Source organism: Rousettus aegyptiacus, unplaced genomic scaffold (genome assembly GCF_014176215.1).
Source record: "Rousettus aegyptiacus isolate mRouAeg1 unplaced genomic scaffold, mRouAeg1.p scaffold_m13_p_5, whole genome shotgun sequence".
NCBI lineage: Eukaryota > Metazoa > Chordata > Mammalia > Chiroptera > Pteropodidae > Rousettus > Rousettus aegyptiacus.
Window position 1 is genome coordinate 9,321,337 of NW_023416308.1, and position 26,704 is coordinate 9,348,040.

The 26,704-nt window shown below is 50.3% G+C and overlaps 1 protein-coding gene across 14 annotated transcripts in view; it reads right to left on the reverse strand.

Moving 5' to 3' along the window:
- Nucleotides 1-26,102, reverse strand: part of TESC (tescalcin) — a 52,989-nt gene extending 26,887 nt beyond the window's left edge. For 8 of the 14 annotated variants that reach the window (XR_004951089.1, XR_004951086.1, XR_004951085.1 and 5 more), the window contains exons 1-4: nucleotides 25,914-26,025; nucleotides 6,832-6,932; nucleotides 6,115-6,416; nucleotides 5,774-5,843 (exon numbers count right to left, since the gene is read on the reverse strand). Coding sequence is in view for 3 of the 14 variants with exons in the window: in XM_016149496.2 (XP_016004982.2) it covers nucleotides 5,774-5,843; nucleotides 6,115-6,416; nucleotides 6,832-6,866 (407 nt within the window). In the remaining 11 variants the exon portion in view is untranslated. Of the gene's footprint in view, nucleotides 1-5,773; nucleotides 5,844-6,114; nucleotides 6,933-25,219; nucleotides 25,552-25,913 lie in introns of those variants that run through there. The other 6 variants (XR_004951090.1, XM_036221770.1, XR_004951088.1 and 3 more) reach the window with 5 other exon arrangements.
- Between the last annotated feature and the right edge of the window lie 602 nt (nucleotides 26,103-26,704).

A 26,704-nucleotide genomic window follows, 5' to 3' on the forward strand; every position in this document is an offset into this window, starting at 1 on the left:
GAGCAAAGGGCACATGGTCGGGCGGCCGAGGGGTCTCGGGCCCCCTGGCAGGGCTCTGCGGACGCGCAGTGGCCTCGGCGGCTCTGACTTCACCATTCTGGGGGAGATGGAGCGTTCTGAGCAGGGAAGTGACGTTTCCGCAGGATCCCCATACCTTAACCATGCTCCGCACCGTGGGCGGGGGGGGGGGCAGCGAGAACAGAAGTGGGGGGTCCAGGGAGGAGGCTGCTGCCGTAACCCTGGGGAGAGACGCTGGGGGCCTCCACGGGACATCTGGGAGGACAGCGAGTGGCTGGCTCGGGGACACTAAGTGTGAGACGCCTTGTGGACATCGAATGGGTGGGCCCGTAGTTCAGACGTGACGTCTCGGCCGGAGGTAGGAGCTGGGGAATTTACACCCAGGTGGCATTGCAAGCCACGCATAAGCATTTTATATTTCGAGTCCTTGCTACAGCCCAGACGACCCTCTGTGACCTGCCCGCAACTCTCCAGTCACCTCACCACTCAGGCTGACGAGGCTCGGTCCCCTCGGCCTAGATCTCCTCTCCCCCTCCCGGCTCCTTCCCTCCATTCCGCGCTCAGCCCCAGCGTGCCCGCCGCAGTCAGAGGCGCCTTCACCCCAAGGCGGTTCCAAGGGACGCCCCCCTCTGCCCCGTTTCCGTCTTTATCACAATACATAATGTGCTTGCCGCCTCAGAGCTAGCCACCTCTCCGGCTCCGCCTATCCCCGCCCCCGACCCCTTAGTACAGAAGCCCCCCACGAGGGATGGAGGGGGCCTCACTTTCACTCCCCAGAGCACCTTCTGAGCTAGAACCTGTCACAGAAGGCCCTCGGCGCCTGCTTTTGAAAGCAAGGACCCAGTCGGGATTAATCCCGGGAAAAGAATCTTGGTAAAGAAACGGCACGTGCATTCTCGCTAATAAATCTAAGACCATCTGCAAAGCGCATCGTCCTGCTTGGGCGGGGGCGGGGGGGGCACCTTAGCATCCTTTCCCACCACGCACACCTGCCCCCACACCCCCCAGCAGGTGTGAGAGCCGTGACCGTGCACGCCCACGGTTTTCCTGAGCGGCTTCACGAGCGACTGTGGGTTTTTCTTACACGAATGTGCATCACGTAGCAGAGGCCTAAACTCTGGGAACACACCAGACACAGTGTAATGACAGCCTGACAGTCTAAGCGGGACCCCAACCCTTTCACTGTTGTATGTCCTTAAAAAAAGTGTAAACTTCTAGCTTTTTGAACAGGTTAAAAGCAAGTGACTGGGTTAAAAAGTGACCTAAGTCGGAGAAAACCATTGTGATCACAGCGGATTGGGGTCCCGGCTCTTTCATCATCAGTCAGTTCTGCCACGAGACCTTTAACCTCTTTCACTGCAGTTCCTTCACCTGTAAAATGGGGTAACAGTGTGAACGCAGAGGGTTCCCGAGAACCCAGAGACGCCACACCTAACCTGTGCAGGGCCCGGCACAGGTGAGCGCTCGGCATGGCTCCCACCTGGCCCGTGGCTCTGGGCTACCCTCTAACTCCGCAAGGGACGGCCCAGGGATGCAAAAGGGGCCTTAGAGGGTGCCCTTCCTGGCCTCACAGACCTTCTCCCGGGACCCCTCCACATCGGGCGGCTTGACGAGTCTAAAACTATTTCTGTCGCGTGGCGCTATCTAATCAGGCGTCCACCGCGTCTATTTCTGGGTGTTGGAGAGCCTGCCGGGCCGCTATCAGGAAGCAAAAAGTTGCCGTTCATGGCGGTCACCAAAGCAAGGGACCCAACTAGAGAAAGAAAAAGGGCAAGAAGCCATTCTTGCACTTTCTTCACTGTCTACAGTTAGTACCTTTGAATGGGTTTGTTTATGGGGTGTCTTCCCTGCCAGGAGAAAAACTTTTGAGGACAGGAGGGAAGTCTCTGCAGAGTTAGGTGCTCGATCCATGTGCCCGATGACCTTTTTCTATTAAGCGTTCTGCCCCCAGGCCTCAAAACTCAGTGCTTTCTGATCAGGGTAGATTCAGGTCAGGTATGGGACAGGGTCCTGAAACATATCATTTTGGGGGGCTCCCTTAATAAAAGAACACAGCATTGTGACTCTTTTAAGAAATCGGGTACTGGGCCTTGTAAGGAACCCACACAAAGTAGGGCCCTGGCTTTGAGAGCCTCAGGGCGAAGCCACCCCTGGATGTCCTCAAATGCTTTTTGGAAAGAAAGCTTACCTGGCCCAAAACGGGTGGGAAATGGTAGGTTAAGATTAAAATCAGTTTGGGCAGTTTTTACCAGGTGAGTTTTTTTTTTTTTTTTTTTAAAGCTATTGTCACAAATTTCAAAACCCAGTTCTTTGTTCAGCTTTTAAATGCCACTTTCAAGTCTTACTAGTCCATGTATCAAGACTGCAAGTTTGAGTGGTGACTCTTCAGGGGCCCTCTGCACTCAAGGTATTCAGGAGCTTCCCTGTGCGGCCCTCATACGCCCGTGAGAGCGAGGGCACAAGGGAACTGTTGCCCATACCCCTGGCGAATGCTCGGGGACCCCAGTCAACACCTTCCTCACGGGGCAGTGTGTCCCCACAGCCCAGCCAGCTCTCACCAACAGGTTTGCAACTGCTAAAGAAATGATCCTTTCCCTGCTCCCAAACCCCGGCACAGCCCAGGGATCAGAGAGGCCAAAGGCCTGGCCTGGGGCCGGCCGCTCAGAAGCCCTTGGCAGAGTGGGAACAGCACTGGGGACCAGATCGCAGCCCACAGCTGCTCACTCCTGTCCTGGGAAGCTGGACGGGAAAGCCTGGGGCACCCCAAGAGCTGCCCCATCTCCCTTCTCCAGGCCCTGAAGGGAGGATTAGAATTAGGCAAAGTGATTCCGGGAGCCCAGGAGGAGGCCCTTCCTGCAGGCCTGTTTGCACCAGTCGCTGTGGTCAGTCCACTTCCTTCCTCCAGGCCAGCGGGCTGTCACAGTGTGCAGCTGACAGTAGCCTCCTGGCAGGAGCCAGCAATGGGGGCTCAGCACCCGACGGGATGCAGCCTCCACCCGCCTGGGCCTGGAGGGCCTACCGGGCACCATTCTCGGTGCTGAGTGAGGCTGACCTGACCGAAACCCCTCTCCCTGGTTAGGAATGCAGAGTTCCAAGCCCCTCTCCACACTGAATCTCTCTCTCACACACACACCCACACACCATGTGCTCACCATCCGGCTGGGGCGGCAGAAACGGGCGTTCAGGGCACCTGACGTCACAACAAATGCTATGACCGCTACAGAGAAAAAGGGGTCTTGAGAAGCCGGTCAGGGGTGAGGGGCTAGGACAGACGTTCCTGCTGAGACCCGCCAGATGTGCTGGCTGCAGACAGGACAAATGTGTGCCGAGGTAAGGAGGCTGCGGGCTCGAGGACAGGGGAGGCGAGGCGCAGTGCCTGCCGGCTGGGGCCGGGCGTGGCGTTCGGGCTGGCTGGTGGGGGACGGACACGGAGCAGCATTTGCCGAGCACGTCACTCTACTCCACGCGCCGAGCTCGACGCCCCGGGGTCTCAGGACAAGGGACTGGCAGCATTTGTGCTCCTTGGAAACGCGGAGTCCCACGCCCCGCCCCGGCCCCACTGGAGCCAAACCTGCGTTTCAGCCGACTCCCCGGTTATTCGCGTGGAAAGAAGCTGTGAAGAGGACACCGTTTCACTCGGTCCTTGCAAGGCACCCTGAGGCGCTGCTGGATGACACTGTCGGGACCCAGATGCCGGAACCCCAAAGTGGGGGGTCTCCTCTTCCCACGGCGCCTGTGCTCCCCAACTCCACCCCCACCCTAGTGACAGACTTGGGCATTCCAAGGGGGGGCGGGGAATCCTTGTGACCCCACAAACTGGTGGAATGATCAGCCGGCCAGTCTGCCAAACGCCAACAAACCCAGCTCCAAGCAGGACGGTCCCGCACGCCCCGGCTCTTCTGCAAAGCGCGCATCCAGCCCCAAACGATCACGCTCCCTGGAGACTCGCTTTTACGGATGAGACAAGCTCAGAGAAACAGCGACTCATCCACAGTCAGGGCCAGTGACACGGAAGATTCAAATGCGACTCGTTCTGCCCAAGTCTGGGTTTTTGCCTCTGCTTCCCCCAAGTCTGAAAACGAAACGCACGGGGCACTGGAACCTGACGCCGCTCACCTGCCGAGACGCCTAGCAGTGAGGAGCCCAAGGCGGCCGGCCACAGGGCTGAGGGCGGCGTGCTGGAAAGTTATCTTTAGCAAGTGGGCCCCACCCTGACACCTTCCCCACAGTGAGCTGCATGGTGGACGGGTCCACCGGCACGAGAACTGAGCACCTGGCATGGAGCACGTGCCCACAAATTTCTGAAGGAGTAACGTCCTTGACACTTCCCTGTTCCGATACCCAGCGTGCAGAGGTGCCACCTCTCATTAGACCTCAAGGTGCCCTGCTGAGGGGTTCCCGCCCTTCACCCACTCCTCAGCCCATGCCCCAGGAGGCCCACCTTGCCCAGAGAAACCACTCACTCCAAGCCCATCTCTGCCCTTGGCTGATGACCCAGCCCAACCCCTCACAGCTCCGGGAGGTGGGGGAAGTGGGGGGGGGGAACAATTTGTACTTCTAGCCCCTGCCATGGTGAGTGGCTCAGACTTAGTCATGTGACCCCGACAGAGCCAATAAGAAGTCAGATGACTTTTTGCTGGGCTCTGCTCTCTCCTTCACCAGGCTTAGCAAGTGAGATGCACAGAATTTTAACGGTGCAAGTCCTGACTGTCTTTAAATCTGTCTTGGATACAATTAAACTGAGGCCGGAGACCACAAGAACCTTGAGACCCCCAGAACCTAAGCTCTGGAAATGGATGCACTGGATCAATAACATGCCTTCGTTTAGAAAAGACAGGGGAAAGTAGATATTTACATATCGGTTTCCAGGAATCTTAGTGAAATTTAAGTCTGTGCACTAAGAAAAAAGGAGTTTTCCTGGACTATTGAAAGGTTTCTTTTAAAATTTCCAAGACTGTAACTTTGAGACTCTGAATGTTTATTTTAGGAAACTACATCCGTTAGAAAGTTTCTGGTAGAACGGTATTCACTGTATGTTGGAAAATGTGCTTGCTATGGTTTGCCTCAAAGCTTCCTCGCCAACTGTGATCAACTTGCTAACTAGGACCTCTCACTCACCTGGTTCCGAAAAAAACTCAACCACCATCTAAGAGTGAACCCAACCTCCTAAAAGAAGGAACCCGGGTCAAGGCATTCCTCCTCATAGAAAAGTAGCCTAACACCACGTCTAAAAGATGCAATGTGGGATGGTCAGTTTCCTTGACAGAAATCTGAGGCTGCCACCTGCCCTCTTAACTGAGATCGAAATGAATAACTCAGAGGAACCAGAGTCACGAGATGGAGCCTCATGACAACATCTGAGCCCCTGGACTGGGCTGCATCACAGTTTGCTCATCTTTGGGTGCCCAGCAATGGGCATGACCCTGGCATTTAACGGGTCCTCGACATGTGTCTGGAATTCCGAGGCATGTTCCATGTGAGGAAGACGGGGGTGGCTGGCTAGCTCTTCATCCCCACCCCCCTTGGCTTCACTCTAGTTATAATTTTCTGATCCCAGCAGCAACAGGCGTGGCTCTTGTCCTCTTAGCTGAGAATATCTTGTCTAGAAGTACGAGAAGAAATAAAATGACTACAGGTCTGCCTCCAAAAATGGGCTCCTCCAGAACTATCCTGCGCCCAGGGACAGATAAATGGAAAGAGAAATCCCCAAGAGCCACGGACCTGCCCAACGCCCGAAACCAGCTAAGGATCTTACCGGATAGTAGGCTGGTCTCCACTCAGCTGCTTAAACCTTCGGTGCAGCTGCTCGATCTGGTCTGAAGAGACTGCAAAGGAAGACCAAGAAAGAAAATAAGAGTGAGAAAGACATCGCTGACCCCTGAACGTGGATTCAGGGAGCCTGAATCCAAAGCAAGGCTAGCGCCTCATCCCCACCCTGCTCTCTCGAACCGTTCTTGTGCCGTCTCCCACCACGGCGAACCTGAGCCCCAGATGAGGAAGGAAACGGCTTCCCATTCTTCCTGGTAATGCAGCTCTGGGTTGTTAGTTCCGACCCCCTTGGCAATGATAGAACTATTACTACTATTGCCAGCTCACGGGACAGGACGACCGCGAACCAGGCCATTTTCTCCTCGCGCGGCCCACTAAAGAGATCATGTCCACTTGTCTGACATTCTCCTCTCCCAGTCCTGAAGATGGGTCCTCTCCTAGCCGAGAAGGGGCTTTGCGTCGTCATGAATTGCGAGACGGAGGAACAGGGTAGGGGCAAAAGTGACTCCGGCCAACGATGGGAATGGCGTGAGAGAGAAATGCAGGAGGAATCCGGCGGAACGAGGAAAGTGGAAGTAGAATTTTGATAACCGCTGCTGTGCACAATGCATTGAGATCCTCCCAATAACCTAAAACCGAGAAAAATCTCAGTACAAGAGTTTTGGGTTTGTTTTTTTTAATTACCATTTTTGTCTGCGGGCCGTGTTTCTTACGGAGCTAAGACTGGACCTTGTGGGTTCCGCCCACACACGAGTGTTTACTCTATGAAACACACAACAGCAAACACGTACACTCACCTTTCCGCTTCGCCCTCAGAACCACCCTGTAAGTGAATACTTTTTTCCTCCACTTGTAATCTGAAAACTGCGTCGCCGAGAGTGCTTACGATCACACGGCCGGTGAAGTGGCAGCCCGCTTCTCAGAACATCCTTGTGCTCGAGGCCTTTAGGTCAGGGTCCTAGGGACTAGCTGCAGTGCGGGCGGAACTTTCCGGAGCAGTAGCTGCCTCCCGCCACCACCCTCCCAGCGTTTCCCATCTCTTACGAACTCCTGCTCCTCTTATTCCAGACGTAGCTCATTTCTGAGGCCAGCTGGCCGCCTTATCGCATATTCATTTTGGGGGCCTCAGGCGCAAGCTGTGATCCCTTCAAAAAAAAAAAAAAACCTGCAGCTCTGAATTCTCATGCCTCCCTAGAGGCTGCAGTTTGCTAGAAAATCTTCCTTATGACTGCGAATGGGCGCTCAGGGCTCGCTGTGCGCGGGATGCCGATCTCCACGCACTGGCTCCTCTTTCTCTTAACATCTGGCGGGGGGTGGGGGCGTTGTTCCAGATACAGACACTGACACGTGTGAAGGTTAGATCACCACCGGGGACAATTATCACCTTTCTGGAGTAAAGATGGCCATTTACATCACACGTATGTCAGCAAGGACATTCGTATACCTGATGTCCCGGCAATTCCACTGCTAGGTTCATGCCCGACAGAAATGTGACCTGTGCTCACCAGACGATGTGTACAAGAATATCTGTGGTAGCAAGATTTGAACAGCCCTATGCAGAGAACTACCCAAATGCCCAGCGACGGCAGGATAAAGTGTTAAAGTGTGCTGTAGTCAAACGATGGAATAGTATGCAGCAATGAACACAACAAACCATATGTGCAATAAGTTGGGTGAGTTTCGAAAGCATAACAACAGGCAAAGGAAGCGAGACACGAAAGAGCACATACTTCAAGATGCCATTGACGTAAAGTTCAAAAGCAGGCAGAAATAGGAAGAATGTGCATAATTAAAACAATAAATTAAGGGATACAGACACACACGCACACAAAATAATTTAAAAATAATGACGAAAACAGACACGTAGAGGGAGAGTAAAATTTGTAGTGATTTTAGAATGTGCTCAGACTTAAATGACTATCAATTTAAAACAGGCTGCTATAAACATAGCTCGGGATATATGAAGCATATGGTAACCACAAACCAAAAAATCTACAAGAGATATACAAGAAATAAAGAGAAAGGAATCCAAACACAGCACTGCAGAAAGTCATTAACATACAAGGGAAGAGAGCAACGGAATGATAAAGGAACTGAGAACTACAAAATTAACCAGAAAACAACTAATGGCTATAACTACACACCTATCGATAATTACTTTAAATGTAAATGGACTAAATGCCCCAATTACAAGACATAACGTGACTGAATGGATTTAAAAAACATGACCCATATATATGCTGCCTACAAGAGACCTACTTCGGATTAAAAGACATATACAGACTGAAAGTAAAAGGATGGAAAAAGATATTTCATGCAAATGAAAATGAAAAGAAAGGAAAAACTTACATCGACAGAGAGATCATCCAGACTGAAAACCAACACAGAAACAGTGGCTGTAAATGACACATTAGAGCAGATGAACTTAATTCAAATGAGGACTTTTCACCTAAAAGCAGAATGTACATTTTTGTCAAATGCACATGGAACATTTTCTAGGACAGACCACATGTTAGGCCACAAAACAAGCTCAATAAATTTAAGACTGAAATCATATCAAGCATCTTTTCTGATCACACCGGTATGAAACTAGATCCCAAGTATAAGAAGAAAACTGAATAACACGCAAACCCACGGAGGCTAATTAACATGCTACTAAGCAATGAGATCAAGGAAGAAATCGAAAGAGATTGAAAGACAAATGAAAATAAAAACATAACGGCCTAAATCTATGAGACGCAGCCAAAGCAGTTCTAAGAGGAAATTTTATAGCAACACGTGCCTAACCTCAGAAACAAGAAAAATCTCAATTAAACAATTTAACCATGCACTTAAAGGAACTAGAAAAAAAAAAGAACAAAGCTTGAAAAGAGTAGAAGGAAGGAAATAATACAGATCAGAGCAGAGAGAAATGAAATAATCTAACACAATAGAAAAGAGAATGAACCCAAGAGCTGTTTCTTTGAAAAGATAAAACAAAGTTGATAAACCTTTATCCAGACTCATCTGGAAAAAATAGAGACAAGACCCAAATAAATACAATCAGAAATGAAAAAGAGGTGAAGTGACAACTGACGTCAGAGAAATACAAAGGATTATAAGGAAAAACTATGAAAAATTATATGCCAACAAAATGGACAACCTAGAAGAAATGGGTGAGTTCCCAGAAACATAACAATCTTTCAAGGCTGAATCAGGAAGAAACAAAATCTGACTAGTTACAAAATCGAATCAGAAATAAAAAAAAAAAAACTTCCCCAAAACAAAAGTCCTGGACCTGACGCTTCACAGGGAAATTTTACCAAATATTTAAAGAAGAATTATCATCTATTCTTCTCAAACCATTCTATAAAACTGAAGGGAAGGGAAAGCTCCTGTGTTCATTCTATGAGGCCAGCATCACCCAATTCCAAAACCAGACAAAGGCACTATAAAAAAAATTACAGGTCAACAGCCTTGATGAACATAGATGTAAAATTCCTCAACAAAATATTAACAAGCTGAATTCAGCAATATATCAAAAAGATCGTACACCATGATCAAATGGGATTGCTTCCTAAAATGCAAGATTGATTCGATATCTGCAAATCAATTAACGTGATATACCACATAAACGAAATGAAGGATAAAAATCATATATCATATCAATAGATGCAGAAAAAGCGTTTTGACAAAATCCACCCTCTATTTATGATGAAAACTCTCAGTAAAGTAAGAATAGAGGGAACATATCTTAACATAATAAAGGCCATATATGACAAACCCACAGCTAACATTATATTCAATGGTGAAAAGCTAAAAGTGTTTTTTTTTTTTTTAAGAGATCAGGAACAAGACAAGGATGTTCACTTTCACCACTTTTATTCAATATAGTATTGGAAGTCCTGGCCACAGAAATCAGACCAAAAAAAAAAAAAAATGTCATTCAAGTTGAAAGGAAGAAGTAAAACTGTCAATATTTGAAGATGACATGATACAATATATACAGAACCCTAAAGATTCTACCAAAAAAACTACTAGAACTGATCAATGAATTCAGTAAAGTAGCAGGGTACAAAATTAATATTCAGAAATCAGTTGCATTTCTATACGCCGATAAAGAGAAAGTAAGAAAACAACCCCATTTACAATGCATAAAAAAATACATAAGGGTAAATTAAAAATTATAAGATGTTGAAGAAAGAAATTGAAAAAGATAAAAACAAACATACGTATATACCATATTCATGGATAGAAGCAATTAACATTGTTAAAATGTCCATACTACTCAAAGCAATCTATAGGTTTAATGCAATCCCTATAAAAATACCAATGGAATTTTTCACAGACCTAGAATAAATAATATTAAATTTTATATGGAACAATAAAAGACCCTGAATAACCAGAGCAATCTTGAGAAAAAAGAACAAAGTTGGAGGTATCATGCTACCTGACATCAAACTATACTACAAGGCTGTAGTAATCAAAACAGTGTGGTACCTGTATAAAAACAGACTCATAGATTAATGGAACAGAATAGAGAGCTCAGAAATAAACCCACACTTATATGGTCAATCGATCCATGACAAACAAGGCAAGAATATACAATAAGGTAAAAATCATCTATTCAATAAGTGCTGTTGGGAAAACTGGACAGATACATGCAAAAAAAAAAAAATGAAACTAGATCACCTTCTTACACCACATACAATAAACTCAAAATGAATTAAAGACTTCAATGTAAGATCTGAAACTATAAAACTCCTAGAATATAGGTAGTAAACTCTCCGATATTGCTTAGTAATATTTTTTTCTGACATAACACCTTCAGCAAGAGAAACAAAAGAAAAAATAAACAAATGGGAACATCAAACTAAAAAGATTTTGCACAGCAAAGGAAATCATCAACAAAAAGGCAGCCTACTGAATGGAGAAATATATTCACCAATGAAACAACTGACAATGGGTTAATATCCAAAATTTATAAAGAACTCATACAACTTAACAACAGAAAAACAAACAGTCCTATAAAAAATGGGCAGAGGACCTGAATTGAACAGACATTTCCCTAAAGAGGACACACAGATGGCCAATAGACATATGAAAAGATGCTCAGTGTCACTAATCATCAGAGAAATGCCAATTAAAACCACAATGAGATATCACCTCGCACCTATCAGAACTGGTATCAGTAGATAAACACACACCAAGTGTCGGAGAGGATGTGGAGAAAAGGGAACCCTCATGAGATTGCAAATTGGCGCAGTCACCAATAAAAAATAGTAGGGAGGTTCCTCAAAAATTTAAAATAGAACGACCTTATGACCCAGCAATTCCACTTCTCGGTATTTATACAAAGAAATCCCAAACACTAACTTGAAAAGATATCTGCACCCCTATGGTCACTGCAGCATTATTTACAATAGCCGAGATATGGAAGCAACCGAAGTGCCCATCAACAGAAGACTGGATAAAGAGGTGGTACAGATATACGAGGGAGTATTACTTGGCCACAAAAAAAAAAAAAAATGAAATTTTGCCATCTGCCACAACATGGATGGACCTTGACAGTATTACGCTCAGCGAAAAAAGTCATGCAGAAAGTCAAATATCATGTGATTTCGCTTATATATGGAACCTCAAAAAAAAAAACCAAATGAACGAAACGGAAACAAATTCATAGACACAGAGACCATTTCGATGGGAGTCAGATGGGAGGGGACTGGGTGGAAAAGGGGAAGGAATTAAGAAGTACGAATTGACAGGTAAACGGAGCAGCCAAGGGGACGTGAAGTGCAGCTCAGGGAATACAGTCCATCGGGCTGTAACACGTACGTACAGTGCCGGGGGAGGCTAGGCTCGTCGGGGTGAGCGCGTCATAAGGCGTGTAAATGTCTGAGCACTGTGCCGCACACCTGAAACCAACATGATATTGAATGCCGATGGTAGTCGAAAAATGAAAAATTAAAATAAAGTGACAGCTGTAGAGCTGATGTGGAAACATATTCAACATAGAATGTTGTCTAAAAACAGCTTGCTACAAAAACGGAACGTGGAGGAAATGTACAAATATATACAAATGTATATAAAGTAACGAAAGACAATCTGGACTTGTTGTCCCAAAATAATAATAGCAATTACCTCTCAATACTGGGATTAAAGACTTTGTTTGTTTTGCTTTGATTCCTCTATGTTTTCTGAATTTTTTCTAGTACACAATGTATATTTATTACTCACGTAATGAATATTTTAAGCACACAATATGGTCCCATATGAGACAGCCGAGCCATCTCAAAAGTCTTGTTATTGATGAATCATTCACTGGCTACAGTCACAGGTCCTGGGCACATGTGTTCTTATTTAATCCTTCCCATGGCCCTGTGACAAACGGACTGTCCCCATTCTACAGAGGAGCACACTTGAAGGGGATGAGTAACTTGCTCGAGGTCGCGAAACTTGCAAGAGGCAGACCCAGGACGTGAACTCGATTTGTCTGGCAGAATATGTGTGGTTTTGTTTTAGGTTTGTTTTGTGTGTGTGTGTGTGTGTGTGTGTGTGTGTGTGTGTTTTACTGACACTGCACTGTCCCCCTTTGAGTGATCACATTAGATTGGCGGATTAAGAGTACCCAGGTCTATCCCGCAGATTAAAAAGAAACAAACAAACAAAACTCTGATCTGATGGGAAATAATGATCAGTAATTACAGGCAAACATGTGCTCCTACACTACCACCATTAAAGATGAGTTGCCTCGAAAACCATCACGCTAAGTGAGAGAGGCCTGTCACAAAGGCCACACACACTGCGTGATTCCATTTATATAAAATGCTCGGAGACCCAAATACATAGAGATGGAAAGTAGACCAGTGGCTGCCTGGGGGAGTCACTGCTAATAGGCACCAAGTTGCTTGGGGGAGGGAGAGGAGGTGAAAATGTTCTAAAATTAGATTGCGGTGATGGTTGCACAACCCTGTGATTATACTAAAAACTACTGATATGCTTTAAATGGGTGAAATGTATGGCATGTGAGTCATATTTCAATAAAGCCACTCAAAACAGAAATCACAATGCATAATCATGACGACCACAACAGTCCACATTAATTAAGCATTTACTCCATCCTAGGCACTATGCTCAGCTCCATCCTCGATAAGCCCTGGGTCACATAACCCTCTCATCGATCCTATCAGGTAAGCACGGTCTGATCCCCAATCTAGAGATGGGAACACAGTGACATGCCCAAGATCACAGATAGCAAGAGGTCTATAAACTAGAAATCATCATAGACTAGATTTCTCTAATGAAGAATTTCCAGCTAATTACATCCAAAGTACATGCACATCCACAGGTGTCCGCACACACCTTTCATCCTGCCTGACTGAAAGCAGAGGGATCAGGAAGACAACCCCCCACCTCTGGTCCCCTGTGTTCAGCACCCAAATGCCACCCTGAGCTCCATGCACCCTCAGTTCTGGCTCCCTGGGCTGATCCAGGGTCCCCAAGGGGTCTGGCCCGTGGGCACTCGTTACCATGAGCCCGAGTCACACGCCCAGAACCACGCAAGGCCCTGTGTTCCCCCTCGAGGGCTCATTTTCCCTGCTCCTCACTCAGCTCTTGCTCCAGTCCCTGACGAGGTCACAGTTGCCATGGGGACGAGGGGCTGAGACACCGTTTCCGTCGACCTCATTACCTTTGGTTTTAGATTTCGACCTGAGATGGAAATGCACACCCTTCCAGGAGGCTGGTGGAACGTCAATCGGCCCAAACTTTGATGTGGGGGGAGACTTGTCACTTCGGATCAAAAGCCTAAATGGAAAAGTTCTCTCTACCCGCGACGCCCCAGAGGGAGCCACCAGCCATGTATGGTCACTGAGGCCTTGAAAGGCGGGGAGAGCAAGCTCGGAGGTGCCACCTTCCAAAACTACCAGCTCCAAAGGCTTAATACAGGAAAAAAATGGAAACTGTCTCAATAGTTTTCACATTGTATGCTGCAACAACATTTTAGATGTAACAGGTTAAATACAATATATTATTAAAATGAACTTCACTTGTTTCTTTTTAATGCAGCTACTAGAAAATTTAGAATTATGTTACATATGTAGCTCCTAGAAAGTTTAGAATGACTCTAGCTGTCATTATATTTGTAGTGGACAGGGCTGGTCTGTGTGTTTTGAACCAGCAACTTAATTCCTAGGAGTGAAGCCCGAGGAACTGAGAGAAATGACAAAGAGAAACCGGTAAGAGTAACCTTTGCTGCTGGTTTAGAATGGTAAAAACTTGGGGGGATTCCGAGCCACAGAAAACGGGTCAAAAAAGAATCCTGGCACACGATGAAGACAGAACACTACACAGCCTTAAAATATATATATTTTTTAATACTATGGGACATAGAAAAATGTTCATGGTATATCTTTATGTGAAAATCAACAGGCTACGAGATCTCACTGATACGAAAGTCTATACTGATAAACATGTGTATGCACAGGAAAATATAGGAAAGGGTGTACAACAAAACAGGCGATTGTTTCTAGATGACAGAGTTATGGTACATTTCTCTCCTTGCCCATTATTTTTGGTTATCTGCATATTAACTTTCCTACAGTTATCAGCAATTACTGGTGTAATCTAATGTAAACATTTTTTTTTTACCTTTGATGACTGTAATAAAAAAATAAAACAGAAAATAAGTGTTAAATAAGGCTGTGGAGAAACTAGAACCCTCATACGTTGCTGGTGGGAATGTAAAATGGGACAGACGCTGTGGAGAACAGTTTGGTGGTTCCTCAATAAATTAAACACAGATTTACCATATGGTCCAAGAACTCATGTAAAATATCACTTGCTCCTTCCAGAATCCATGCTGGCTCTCAGGAGTTTGGGGGGCCTGACAGACTCCCCTACAGCCCACCTGTGTCTGCTCACCCCTCTGACAGATACCCCCACCATTCATTGAGAGACATCTACTGAGTGCTTCTGGTTTGCTGGGCACCTGCTAGGTGCTGGGGGTGCAGATGTAAAGACACACATCGCCTCCCTGGGATCCAGGGTAATAAACTCAGTGTCAGCTTGCCGAGAAGCACCCGGGTTGGAGTGGGGTTCCCGGGCCACGGGAAGATGCTGGGAGCTGATGCCCGATGGGATCCCAGAGGCTGAGGTGCTAAGCGGCAGAGGGCAGAGCTCGAAGGAGCAGAGTCGGGAGGGCTCGAGGAGCCCCAAGTCCTTCGGCCACGGTGGAAGGCAGCTGAGGAAGCGGGGGCCAGGGCTGTGGGGTGAGGGCAGTTGCACGGATGGGGCTTAGGCATTTAGATTTCACCCTGAGTTTATGGAGGATGAAGGCGGGGAGCCTGCTGACGGAATGGAGGGTGGATGCGCATGATGGAGTTGGGAACGCAGGGAGAGGCTGGCAGGTGCGGCAGTCTAGGAGTGGGGGGAGGAGCCGGGGTGGCTGAGAGCATGCTCCTGCTCTCCCCAGGGTCCCCAGGAGCCGCCCTGCCTGATGCAAAACAATCAAGATCACGGACACACCGCACTATCCCCGAGAGGTGGGAACACCCAAATGTCCATCAACCGGTGAGCGGGTGAACGAAAGGCGGTCCGGTCCATCCATACAACGGAATACGATTCCCCCACGGAAAGAAATGCAGTACTGACAGGTTACAACGCGGATGAACCTTGGAACAATGATGCTAAGTGAAAGAAGCCAGGCACAAAAGGTCACTACTGTATGCTTCTGTGCATACGAAACGTCCAGAAACAGCAAACCCACAGAGACAAAGAGGATGAGTGCAGGCTGGGGGCTGGGGGCTTGGGCATCGGAGTGACTGCTAATGGGTGTGAAGCTTCTTTTTGGGGTGATGAGGATGGTCTGGAAGTAGTGGCGGAATCTGCACATTGCAAAGGCACTTAACGCCACTGACTTGTACGCTTTAAAATGGTTAAGACGGTAAATTTTTACGTGATGTGAATTTTGCCCCAAATGAAAAATAATCACGTACACACTCGGCGCTGGACCTGCAAGGAGGAGCATGAGACACTGGAGTTGCCCATACGGCGATCATTACGCCCCTAACATGACAATTCCCCGGTACCTGCTGGGCGCTTCAGCTGGCTCCAGGCTCAGGAGGGAAGATGCATCTTGTTGTGTGCCGCCTGGGGCTGCAGCCAAAGCAATGACTAATCCTGGGCCTCAGGAGGGGGCAGAGGGACAGGCCTCGCGGCTGGGAAGAGACCCGCCCTCGCACGCCTGGCACACACGAGATGCTCCACCATGCTAGGTGCCCGGCTTCTCTCCTCCACCTTCTCCCAAGGGAGCCATACGCCCATTCTGTGCACATCATGGACCACACCTTGCTGCTGAGGTTTGAAAACCAACCAAAGATGCGCTGGGTTGCACTTGGCCTTCAGGAGGCTAAGCAGCAGCAGCAGCAAGGTGATTAGTTGCCGGCTTGTACCTAGGACCTTCACACCCTTTTCACGTAAACTTCAACCCACTTTGTAAGAGGAATTCCTGGTTAGGGGAGGAGCTGCCCAGGTCTAGGCCGGCGTGGGGCCGGTACTGAGCATCTCCTTAGGATGTCTGTGGGCGTTTTCTGCACGGCGCGAACCCTCCCATCCTCAGGGCTGGTGGGAGAGCTGGGACACAGTGAGGTGACTTGCCTTAGAAGATATCCCCTCTCCCGATTGATAACACACCGTGGGAGGCTGTCAGGGTGGATGCGCGTGACCCTCAAAATCACGAGGCCTGTGCCTTGCTCGTGTGCGCTCCCCTCCCGATGGCTATGCTCTGTTCCTTGCCATTTGCCTTACAGCAGCAATAACAACCGCCATGTGTTAGCATTGACTCGGAGGCAGGAACTGAGCCAAACGTTTGACAGGCATGTTCTTATTTAGTCCTTAGGAGAGCGTCTGCCTTTTAGGGTGGCTATCACGGCCCGTTTCACGAATAAGGAGATTCAGAGAGTCTCGGAGAGGTTAAGTCATTCGCTGAATGTCACACAGCGAGAGGTCAGAACGGGGATCAGAACCTGGGGTCTGTGACTCCCGAATCTATCTATGCTCATGACCATTTTGCTACGCTGTATGCCGAAGTGGAGAAGTGCCTGGGAAAAAAAAAAATGAATATATATCACTTACGTAATTAAAGAGACACAGATATCTCCATTTTAATGAAAAGACTAAAAGCCGAGGAAGGGAAAAAGGCAACAGAGAATCGGCAGAGATTTGAGAGAGTGGGCGTCTTTCGGAGCGTCTCCGAAGCTGGCTTTGACATTCTTCCACAACCATCTTCAGCTCCGGATTCAGCCTGAAGCCAAACCGAGTGGAGACGGGCCTTACTCACAGTACGAGGGCGTCTCGTGGAAGGACATTTGGATAAGGAACCCCAGTTCCTGCTACACACAGACTCTCCATCCCACTACGAACATGAAACACTGGATAAAATAAGAAAAAAAAATATATACACTCCACTAGGCTCGAAAGGAAGGGAAGCCTCTAGGTGCCAGAAGCAAGGAGGGCACCCAGACCCAGCAGGGCGAGGGTGCCGGATGCTGCTGAGGTGGTCCAGGGGTGTGACCACGGTAGAAGCTCTAACAGCTAAGGGGTCGGGGGAGGGGGGCGCTTCCAGCCCTCTGACGGAAGTAGCCTTGGGATTGCATGAGCTAGAAGTGAGAGTCCTGTTAAAAGCTGGAGCACAAAAGGTGCTTCTCCACGCAAGGTGGGCCAGATAAACTGGTTCCCACTGGCCCGGAGTGTGGACAAGGAAGCTGACTCTGCGGAGGAGGTGATAGGGTGCAGAGGAGTGGGCGAGGCCCACACGGTGACTCGAAACTCCGAGCCTATGCCACACGCAGGGGAGAAATGCAAACTTCTGTGGTACAGGAAAGCCATAAATTGAGAATTCATGTGAAGTTTTTCCAGACCAGCGAAAACCCTGAGGTACCTAGTACAACTAATGCAAAGCACTGTGTAAGGCACTATTATGCCCCAGGGCACACGAGACCCTTACAAGGGAGGTACTTTTGGGGAGCCTGTCTCCCCTTGGTTTGGCCTCAGCATAAATCTGGAGCTGAAGATAGTTCTAGAAGGATGTGAAATCCAGGGGGAGACAGCCCAGCTGAGGATGAGCTTATAATCAAAAACCACAGCAAATGAACCACCATATGGGAGAATCGGCAGACACAATTAACAAAGAAATGGTACCCCAAGTCAGTGAAATGCAAGAGATTCTGGAGTATAGGAAGACTTTAAATTATTACAAATAATAAGAGAGCAGTACCCTGTGACAAAAGTAGTGAATTTGAATACCATAGAAAACTTACGCAATGTTTTCAAAAATATCATCGAAATTTAAAAATTTAATAGTCAGGTTAAGTCATCGAAGTTGTAATAGCTAAGGAGAAAATCAGCGAGCTGGAAGATAGATTTAAGGGAATGACCCAGAATATAGCACAGAGCAATAAAGAGAAAAAGCAAAGAAAGGTAGAGGCATTCAGGACAGAATACCACGGTCCGACACATTTCTGATAAGTACTGAGGAAGAAGAGGAGAGAGAGAGATGGTATTTTCACGATGGAAGACAAGAGTCATCTTAGGAAAAAAATAGCATAAACGCTTCCTCGTCAGGATAAATAAATCCACACCTAGACATGGTGTAGTAGAAAACAACAAAAATTTTAGAGAGATTTGGAAAAAATCAGATTTCTAAAAAAAATATATTGGACAAAAGAGCTGACTTCTCAACCGCAAAAAGAGACCGTAAACAAAGGGCTGAGAGAAAATAATGCAGCAACTGCAAATTTATACCCAGCCAAATGATTTTTTGGGTATGTTAGCAAAATAAAGACATTTTTAGACAAAGCTGACAAAGCACAGAGACTCGTGGAAAAAATCTATGGAAAAGTATGCTATATAAGAAAACTAAGTCTATAAGGAAGAATTATTGCAACAATTAACAGGATCTGCACAAAACAATAATAAAACCAATATGGAGGTTTTAAAAATAGAGAAAAAAATTCCACAGAGTAATACGAATTAAAGCATATTAAGGTCCCTGATCACCAGAAGGGCAAGATTATGATATATATTTCAGGCATGTCAAAGACGGCAGACATCAAAAATGGAACGAATTACTTAAAAGAACACCCTTGGAAAGAAGAAATGTAGCCAGCTTCTGAAAGGTTTGTAATCAATATGATTAGTATCTGCCAACGACTATTGAACACGTCTGATGTGTCGAGAGCTTTACTTAAATCCTCATTTAATTCTCACAACAGCCCTGTGGCAGATTCCCCACTTTACAGACAGGGACTCAGACTTGGAGAAAAAGTTACTCGCCTAGACGGTGAAAGGCAGTGGCGTGATTCGAACCCACATCTACGTGCTGATAAAGGCCTAGGTGGTGGGAGGCCGGTGTGTGCTCATGTGGGACTCTGGCTGAAGTCTTGGGGACAGGTGAGGCCCCCAAAAAAACAAACAAACAAACTCCTTAGAAATACCAGGCAGGCGAGGCCTGTCAGGTGTGCAGTGCTCACTGGGGTTTGATCACTGGGACCTTGGCATGGGTGCTCAGAAGGAAGGGAACCCTTTCTCAACCCGGTTTACAGGGAAAGGCGTTCACTGAAGCCGCCTTCTCTCTCCGTCGCTGTCTGACTCAGCCATGCCCACAGTACTGATTCCATCTGCCCTCCCTCCAGGAGGCCCTTGAGCCTTGAGACCTGACTGCTCCTTCTCATCTCTCAGGGAGCAGTGCCCAGAAAGGAAGCCTCGCTTTCTGACAGCCTGCCTGTTCGCAAAGGTCACGCCGCTGGGACAACAGAGAGCCTTTTTGTCCTCGTGCTTAATTAAGGTGGTTGCCTCCACCAGCGGAAATCACCCCGTCAACCTTCTGGCTTTATGAATTAATAATACAGCCAGAGCAGAAGACAGGATGGCGAGCAGGAGCAGGGCACTGGGCTCCTCCTTGTCACCTTGCCAAGTGTCACCGGCATGGGTGGAAGGAGGCCCTGCCTTATCTTCCCAGAGCACTGGGCACTTCTGGGAAAATGCCTCATTCCCTCAGCTTGAGATAATAGATACTAAAGTACTTGGCAAAAGTAAAGGCAGCTTATCAACACCCGAGATATTCTATCTGTATGACTGGGCCGTATGGTGTATCTGAGTGTTGATTAAATTCGTGCTGCATTCTGGGGACTAGTAACTCACAAAAAAAACATCCTGCCAGCGTAGGGGTGGGAAAGGCAAGAAAGACAGACTCAAAAAGGATCTAATTACTACTAATCTGTGGAGCTAAGAAGTTTTGGAGTGGATTACCAATCGCTTCCACACGGAGAAAACACAAATTCTTTCTGAAACAGACGGTAAGATCCCAGGAAACAGAGGAGGTAGTACATTCCCGCCTCTTCACCCTAAGGCTCCCGGCTCCCGGCTCCCCTCACTGCCCACCATTGAGCTTGGCTCCCCAAGGGTAGCCCACAATTCTAGAACATTCCATATCACCGAGAAGCACTCCTTTCTACCTCGAGGTCCTATTTCCCCTTTGCCAACTTAATAAACGAGTATGCGGAACACTGTGGTCAAGGCCACCGGGCAGATGCGCAGACTCTCGCCATCTCAGGCCGAAGCACATGGGGTCCACGTCCCGATGGAGAGGCAGCTCCTGCTTGCACTTGAAAGCGAGGCCGGGCTGACAAAGAGGCAGCCACTGACAGGCCTGATTCTGGATGCGGGTCCCACACTCGGCATCTAAGCGACTCTGAGCCGTCACGTCACATGTCTGAGCCTCGGTCTCCACGTCTGTGAACTGACAGCAGGGCCCTCCTCGGGCTGTATCCGCGTTTGGCCGCAGGGACCACAGACCGTCTGGTCCACCACCACCACGTTCTCCAAGCAGTGGAACGGGTGGTTCAGAGCGGGTGCTGGCCTGGACTGGGTGTCTCAGCACAGCAGCGCAGGGTTGACCTGAGGGACACCGGCCTCCAGGCCCTGCCCCACAGCTATTGCTAAAGGTGAGATTACGGGGCCCAGCTGAACAGAACACAGAGCATCAGCGTGAGCCGGAGCAGGGGTGCTCAGGAATTAAATTCACTGGCTCTCCAGTCCTTCTGAAGGCTCCCCAAAGCAGCCTGCACATTTCCACAGTGTGAGCACCCAGGGAGGTGGGCAGGGCGGTCTGGAGACCCCCACCTCGCCAAGGTGGAGAGGGTTCTGGAGGGCTACAGCCCCGCGGGCCTCCTTCCTGTGTCTTGGCCACTGTGCCCAGGATGTCAGACTATCTCTCCCGACCCCAGGGACCAGCCCCAAGAACTCGGCCTGTGGGGACTGGTCCTCCCGGCCATGCTTTTTCATTTTTCTTTAAAAAAAATATTTCCTTATTGAGGTAGGATTTACATGCAGTGGAATACATCGTCATTGTTTTGAGGACCTGATGAGTGCTTGGGGTCCGCGTCCCCCAGAGCCACAGATGACCCTGCACCCCAGTTCATGGGGGACAGAGACCCCCTGAGGATCTCAAGTTGAAAGCCACTATTCGCCCCAGACTTGGTGGACAGGGAGCCAGGCAGGGTTTGTTGCCATTTCACTTGACGTGCATCGGGGACGACAGGAAGAGCAGAGGCACCGGTCGGACTGTCCCGACCCCTCGAGGTTCTGAGCAGCTGGAGGGCAGGGCAGGCATCCGGTCCCCCAGGCATCCAGGGCCTGGAGCACAGCGGAAGTGTGCGCAGGGTGAAAGGGGTGAGGCTCTGGTCTGAGCCGGGCGAAGACTTTATAACCCAGGAGCGCTGTCGAGCAGCGAGAATCCGGCGGAAGCCAGTGTACCCCCACCCGCCAGCCAGGCCACCCTCATCTCTGGGTCTCCCCCAACGTGATGAGGTCTGGGGGTTAGACCAGGAATTGAATCCTGACTCTACTTGTCAGTAGCCTGTGGCCTTGGGCAAGTCACATCATCTCTTGAGCCTCGATTTCCTCATTTATGAAATAAGAAACCCAGAGTCCCTGGGAGATTCCGTGAGTGACTGCGGAGAGGCCGCATGGTGGCTCAGGACAGTTGACGGATGACGAGCACTCCGTAAACACTGGCTGTTAACATTACGAGGTCTGAACTCCAGATCTGGGAGACTGTTTTTCCTTCTTCCTTCTGGCAGCTTCTTGGCATCTAGATAGACATGCCTGCGGAGATGTTTTGGAGCCCGAAGGAAAAAATAGACCCTCCACCTTTCCCAGAATCCTCCTCTCATTTCCTTTCCAAGTCCAGGAGCAGGCACGGATGGGGGGTGCGATGGGGGGGGCAGGAAGTAGGGCCAGCGCGAGGTGGTGAAGGAGAACAGACTCGAGCCAGTGGCTCCTGATGAGCCTTTCTTCCTGTCCAGGGCCCATTTCACACCTCAGGACGCACGCTGGGCTGGGCTCCCTGTTCCTGCCGCTCCTCACTCACAAACACGACCAGGAGGCCTTCGCTGGGGTTTTTAATGTGAATTTTAACGGCTGAGGTAGTCAGCTTTTTTTGGCTCAGAGGAGATGTTTGGGAATACTTCGTTATGTTTTAAATCAATGAGATGACCAGGCAAGTGGGGGGTGGGGTGGGGTGGGCGAGCTGGTACTCAGACCTATTTTTGGTGGACCTGGTCCAGCGCTGAAGCCGGTGGGGTGCGTGGCATGCGGGAGCGAACCAGAGACGCCTGCTGGGAAGGCCAGGACGGCCAAGGTCAGCTCGGGAAGGAAGGGGCCCTAGGTTTCCCGCGGGACACCTACGTGCTCCTGGGCCGCATCCCGTGGCTTCTAAAGTCACCAGGGTCATCACCCCTTCAACGTGAACCTCTTGTGTTCTCACTGAGGACCACGCACTGTGCACAAAGGTGAGAAGACACATTCGTCGTCTTCTCCGGAAGCTCCAGGCTGACAAAGGTGGAGACAGAGCAGACAATCCTAACAGGGCATGATGTGCGCTGTGGGGTCCCAAAGACGGGCATTTAGCCCACGAAGCTGTGGACAGTGTCCTTCTAGAAGGGAACAACGGCAGCTGGGTTGTGCCCTGACGATGAAGCACATGAGCTGCACAAAGAGACAGATCTAAGAGGAAGTGTCTGCTACCTTAACCGGGGTGGTGGTCACAGGGGAAGCCCCCTACCTAAACTCCGAATCCTGCACAGTAAAATGAAGAGAGTGCCCCAGGCAGAGGGAACGGTTTGTGCAAAGGCCTGCGGGTGAGAAAAAAACGCATGGGCGGGCTTTTCTACCCGTTCTGGGTTCCTAGAAATCTGAGAGGCAACAAAGCACAGTGAAAGCACCGTGGTGGCAGTAGACTCGGGGATCCTGTGACCCCCCATCCTCCCCGTAGGAGCTGTGGGACTGCAGGCAAGCTGATCTTCTCTGAGCCTCGGTTTCCTTATCTGTGAAATGACCACACTGCCTCCTCCCCTGGAGGATTATGATGAAGACTGCACCAGGGTGCGTGCAAAGTGCTCAGCACAGAGCCCGGTGCTCAAGGTCGGCCATCGCCATCCCGCCCTTCTCATCTTTTCCAGATGGAGCCCTTAGGGAAACGCCGGGCTGATTCTTCACATCGGGGACCATCCTGATCCTCGGAGAGGCTGAGGGAGCCCAGCAACCCAGGACTAGAGGGGAGCACTGACGCTGAGAGAGAGAAAAGGACTTGCTTAAGGTCACGCGGCTGGGAAGAAGTGAGGCCGAGATTTAACTCTTACCCGTGGGTTCAGAGTGACCGGGATATAACAAATGTTTCGACAAAACTAAATCCTTGCCCAAAGCCACAAACCTAGAAAGACCCCTTAAGTCAGGCTCTTGCCAAAACCTGAGCCCCAACTATGGCTCTGTCCTCATCTCGTACAATTCTCGTTTATTGTCCTTGACTTCCTGCCACAGGACCTTTGCGTTTGCGGTTCCCGCTGTCGAAAATGCACCTTCCTGATATTCGTGTGGCTGGCTCTTCCTTGTTTGGGCTTCTGTCCCATTGTCCCCAACTCAGAGCCCTCCTGGTCCACCCTAAAGAAATGCTTCCCTGCCCCTCCCCCGACTCCCATGCCCCGGTACTGTGCCTTGTTCACGGAGCTGGATACATATGGGTTGATTTAACTCTTTCTCGTGGTTCAGAGTGGCCTCTCTGGGTCACTTCTAAATCCCCAGTCTCTGGTTGACAAATACTTGTTGAACATGTAAAAGTACCCCCGACTGTGCTAGCCCCTTTCAGAGGACTAGGAGGAACTTTCTACCTATTTACAGTTCAGAGAACAGAAGGAGCTCATCCTTCCCTCAGACTCCAGATCCGTTTCCCTGAAGCCTTCCACCTCCCTTCCTCTGGGATGTGACATCTGAGTCCTGGACAGCAAAAAAGGACACCGCCACATCAGCCACATCTAGGAAAGCTACGGAGCAAGAACACAGCATCTGTCCTCCGGTGCAAGACCAGACCCAGGAACCTGACGAGATTCCCAGCATGCTCTGCCGCCCCATCACCTGTCAAACCCACCAGCAGCTGGAATTCCCCCAGAATGCCTGCCTGCCCCTCCCCGCTGCCTGAGAGATGGGGACTGGTGGCCAGCCCCACCTCCCCGGGGAGAGCCCAGCTAAAAAGAACCTCCATCTCCACCCATCCAGATTACAAGATAGTGAGAGGCAGAGAGAGGGCACACAAGAAATAAGAAAAAAAAGGGAGAAACCCAAGAAAATAAGGGCAAGGGAAATCCTGTTTCCTCTCTCACGTTAGCCTGAGGGTTGCACTGGACTTTACTAAACTTCTTGAAGTAGTAAAATACTCGCATAGATCAAAATGAACATATAACAAAGTCTACGGTGAAAAGTTCACTCCCCCTTCACCCCCTTCCACCAAATCCCCCAGAAGTAGTCATTATTCTTACTGCCTTGTGGGTCCTTCCAGAGTCATTGATGCAAACAAAGCAATTACAAACATGTACTCTTATTCTCTTTTTAAACAAAAATGGTTCCATGCACCACACCTTTTTTGCCTCCAGTTGCAGACAGTTCTATATTTGTACACAGGAAAATATATACGTATGTATGTGTATGTAGGCGTGTGTGTATGTGCGCGTGCACACACACACACACACACACACGCACTCCAGTTGTTAAGGTCTTTCTATAATTTCTATCCAGTTCCCCTGGAAAGAGGCGTTCGGGTTGGCGGTCAGGAGGAATCATCTTTCAGCCCACGCTCAAATGGCTGGTTTCTTCCCCTGACTGACTGTAGATGCTGCTGTCTGCAACTCAGCTCAAGGCAGGTGCCAGGAGCCAGCTCCCACTCAGAAATAATTTCTGCAGCTCCCATTTCTTGAGCATCTACCAGGTACTAGCAGAACTCCCGTTTCAAAGTGGAAACTGAGACTAAGAGAGATCAAGTGACTGCTCCAAGGTCACACAGCCAGGCAGGAAGCGGCCCTCCCAGAGGCTTCGCACCGCGTCTGCCCATTTCCATTGCCTTCACCTGGCCTCCTACGGTCTTCGGTCCACGCTCTTCACAGCCGGTGGCAGAACCTGACCCTCCCTGTCCCCCACCCCCGAAGTCAGGGCCCAGGGTCAAGTGCCCTGCCCGGCGGGACTTGGGCGGACAGGCGCTTCCGCCCTTCACGGTCCCTGCGGTGAGGCCTCCCCGTGCGCCCCGCCTCTGCGGGTCGCTGGAGTCGCGGCGAGTTCGAGGAAGGTCGCTGGGCTCCTGCAAAGTGAGCCGAGGGCGCAGCCTCGCTCAGACCTCCCGGCTGCTCGGGGACGGGGGCCCCACCTGCACCCATTCTACAGATGCGAGAACGAAGCCAAAGCCCAGCTCGCGCGGACTTCAAAACTTCCCGCCCCCCACGCCCCGCGCAGCGTGCATCCCAACGACTTTCAGGTGCGGGGCGCGCTCCGGCCGCGCGTCCCCCGGGCGCCCGCCCTCCCTGCGGGGTCCGCAGTCCCCAAGCCGGGGGGTCTCCCGGCACCTCCGAGAGCGCCCGGGCTGCACTTCCTCGGCGGCGCCGCAGGGGCTCCTCGCCTCAGCCTGCCAGGTGGCCGGCGGGGACCCATTTGAAGGAAGGGGAGACTGAGGCGCAGAGGGGGCCGGCGACTAGCGCAAGGTCACACTGCACGGCGGCGAGCAGCGGGGCGGGGGGCTGGGGGACCCCGCGTCCCCGCGGAATACTCACAGCCGGTCTTGCCCACGAGCTCCCGCACCTCCTCGGAGGCGGAGTGGGCAGCGCCCATGGTGCCCGCGACTACGGCGCCGGGGCGCGCGTCCCTCGCAGGCCCTGGGCTGGCGCCGGCTGCGTGGCGGCCGGTCCGGCGTCGGGTCCAGCGCGGGCGGGACGCCGGGACCGGTCGGAGCCGCGGGTTCCGCGTGGGGCCGGAGCGCGGCCTCTTATAGCAGCGGAGGGCGGCGCGCCGCGGTCCTAGCGCGCGTCGGCTTCGCGCACTGCGGGGAGCGGGGAGCGCCCCGCCCCGGGGCCGGAAACGGCGGGGAGGGGGTGCGGAGGGAGGGAGCCCGAGGAGCCCACCTCCAGGGTCCCCCCGTCCCTGCAGCCGCAGCCCCAGGGCTTGTCGCGCCTCGCCTCTTCCGCACCCCCGCCTGCTTAGGAAAGAAGCAGGTGTGAGCGGAGTCGGGGTGTAGGCAGAGGCGGTATCAGACCCCTGGGAGGCTTCCGTGCCCACCCCCACCCCGGCTCCACCACACATCCTCCCAGATCGCAAGAAGGAAACTCCCCGGGGACAGCGGAAGGCCAGCGAGCATTAATTAGCTCTAGGGCGAACAGCAATAAAGGTAACATGACAATAGTCATCCACCTTGAATGTGCACCAGGTGCTTCGCTTGGCTCATTTCACGAAAAACCCCTCCTCCCCACCCTGATGAAGCGGGCACACCCACGTGCCACCCCGCCCATCTGAGCCACGCAGCGTGGGGCGGGGGGCGAGGGGCGAGGGGCGGGGGGCGGGGGGAGGG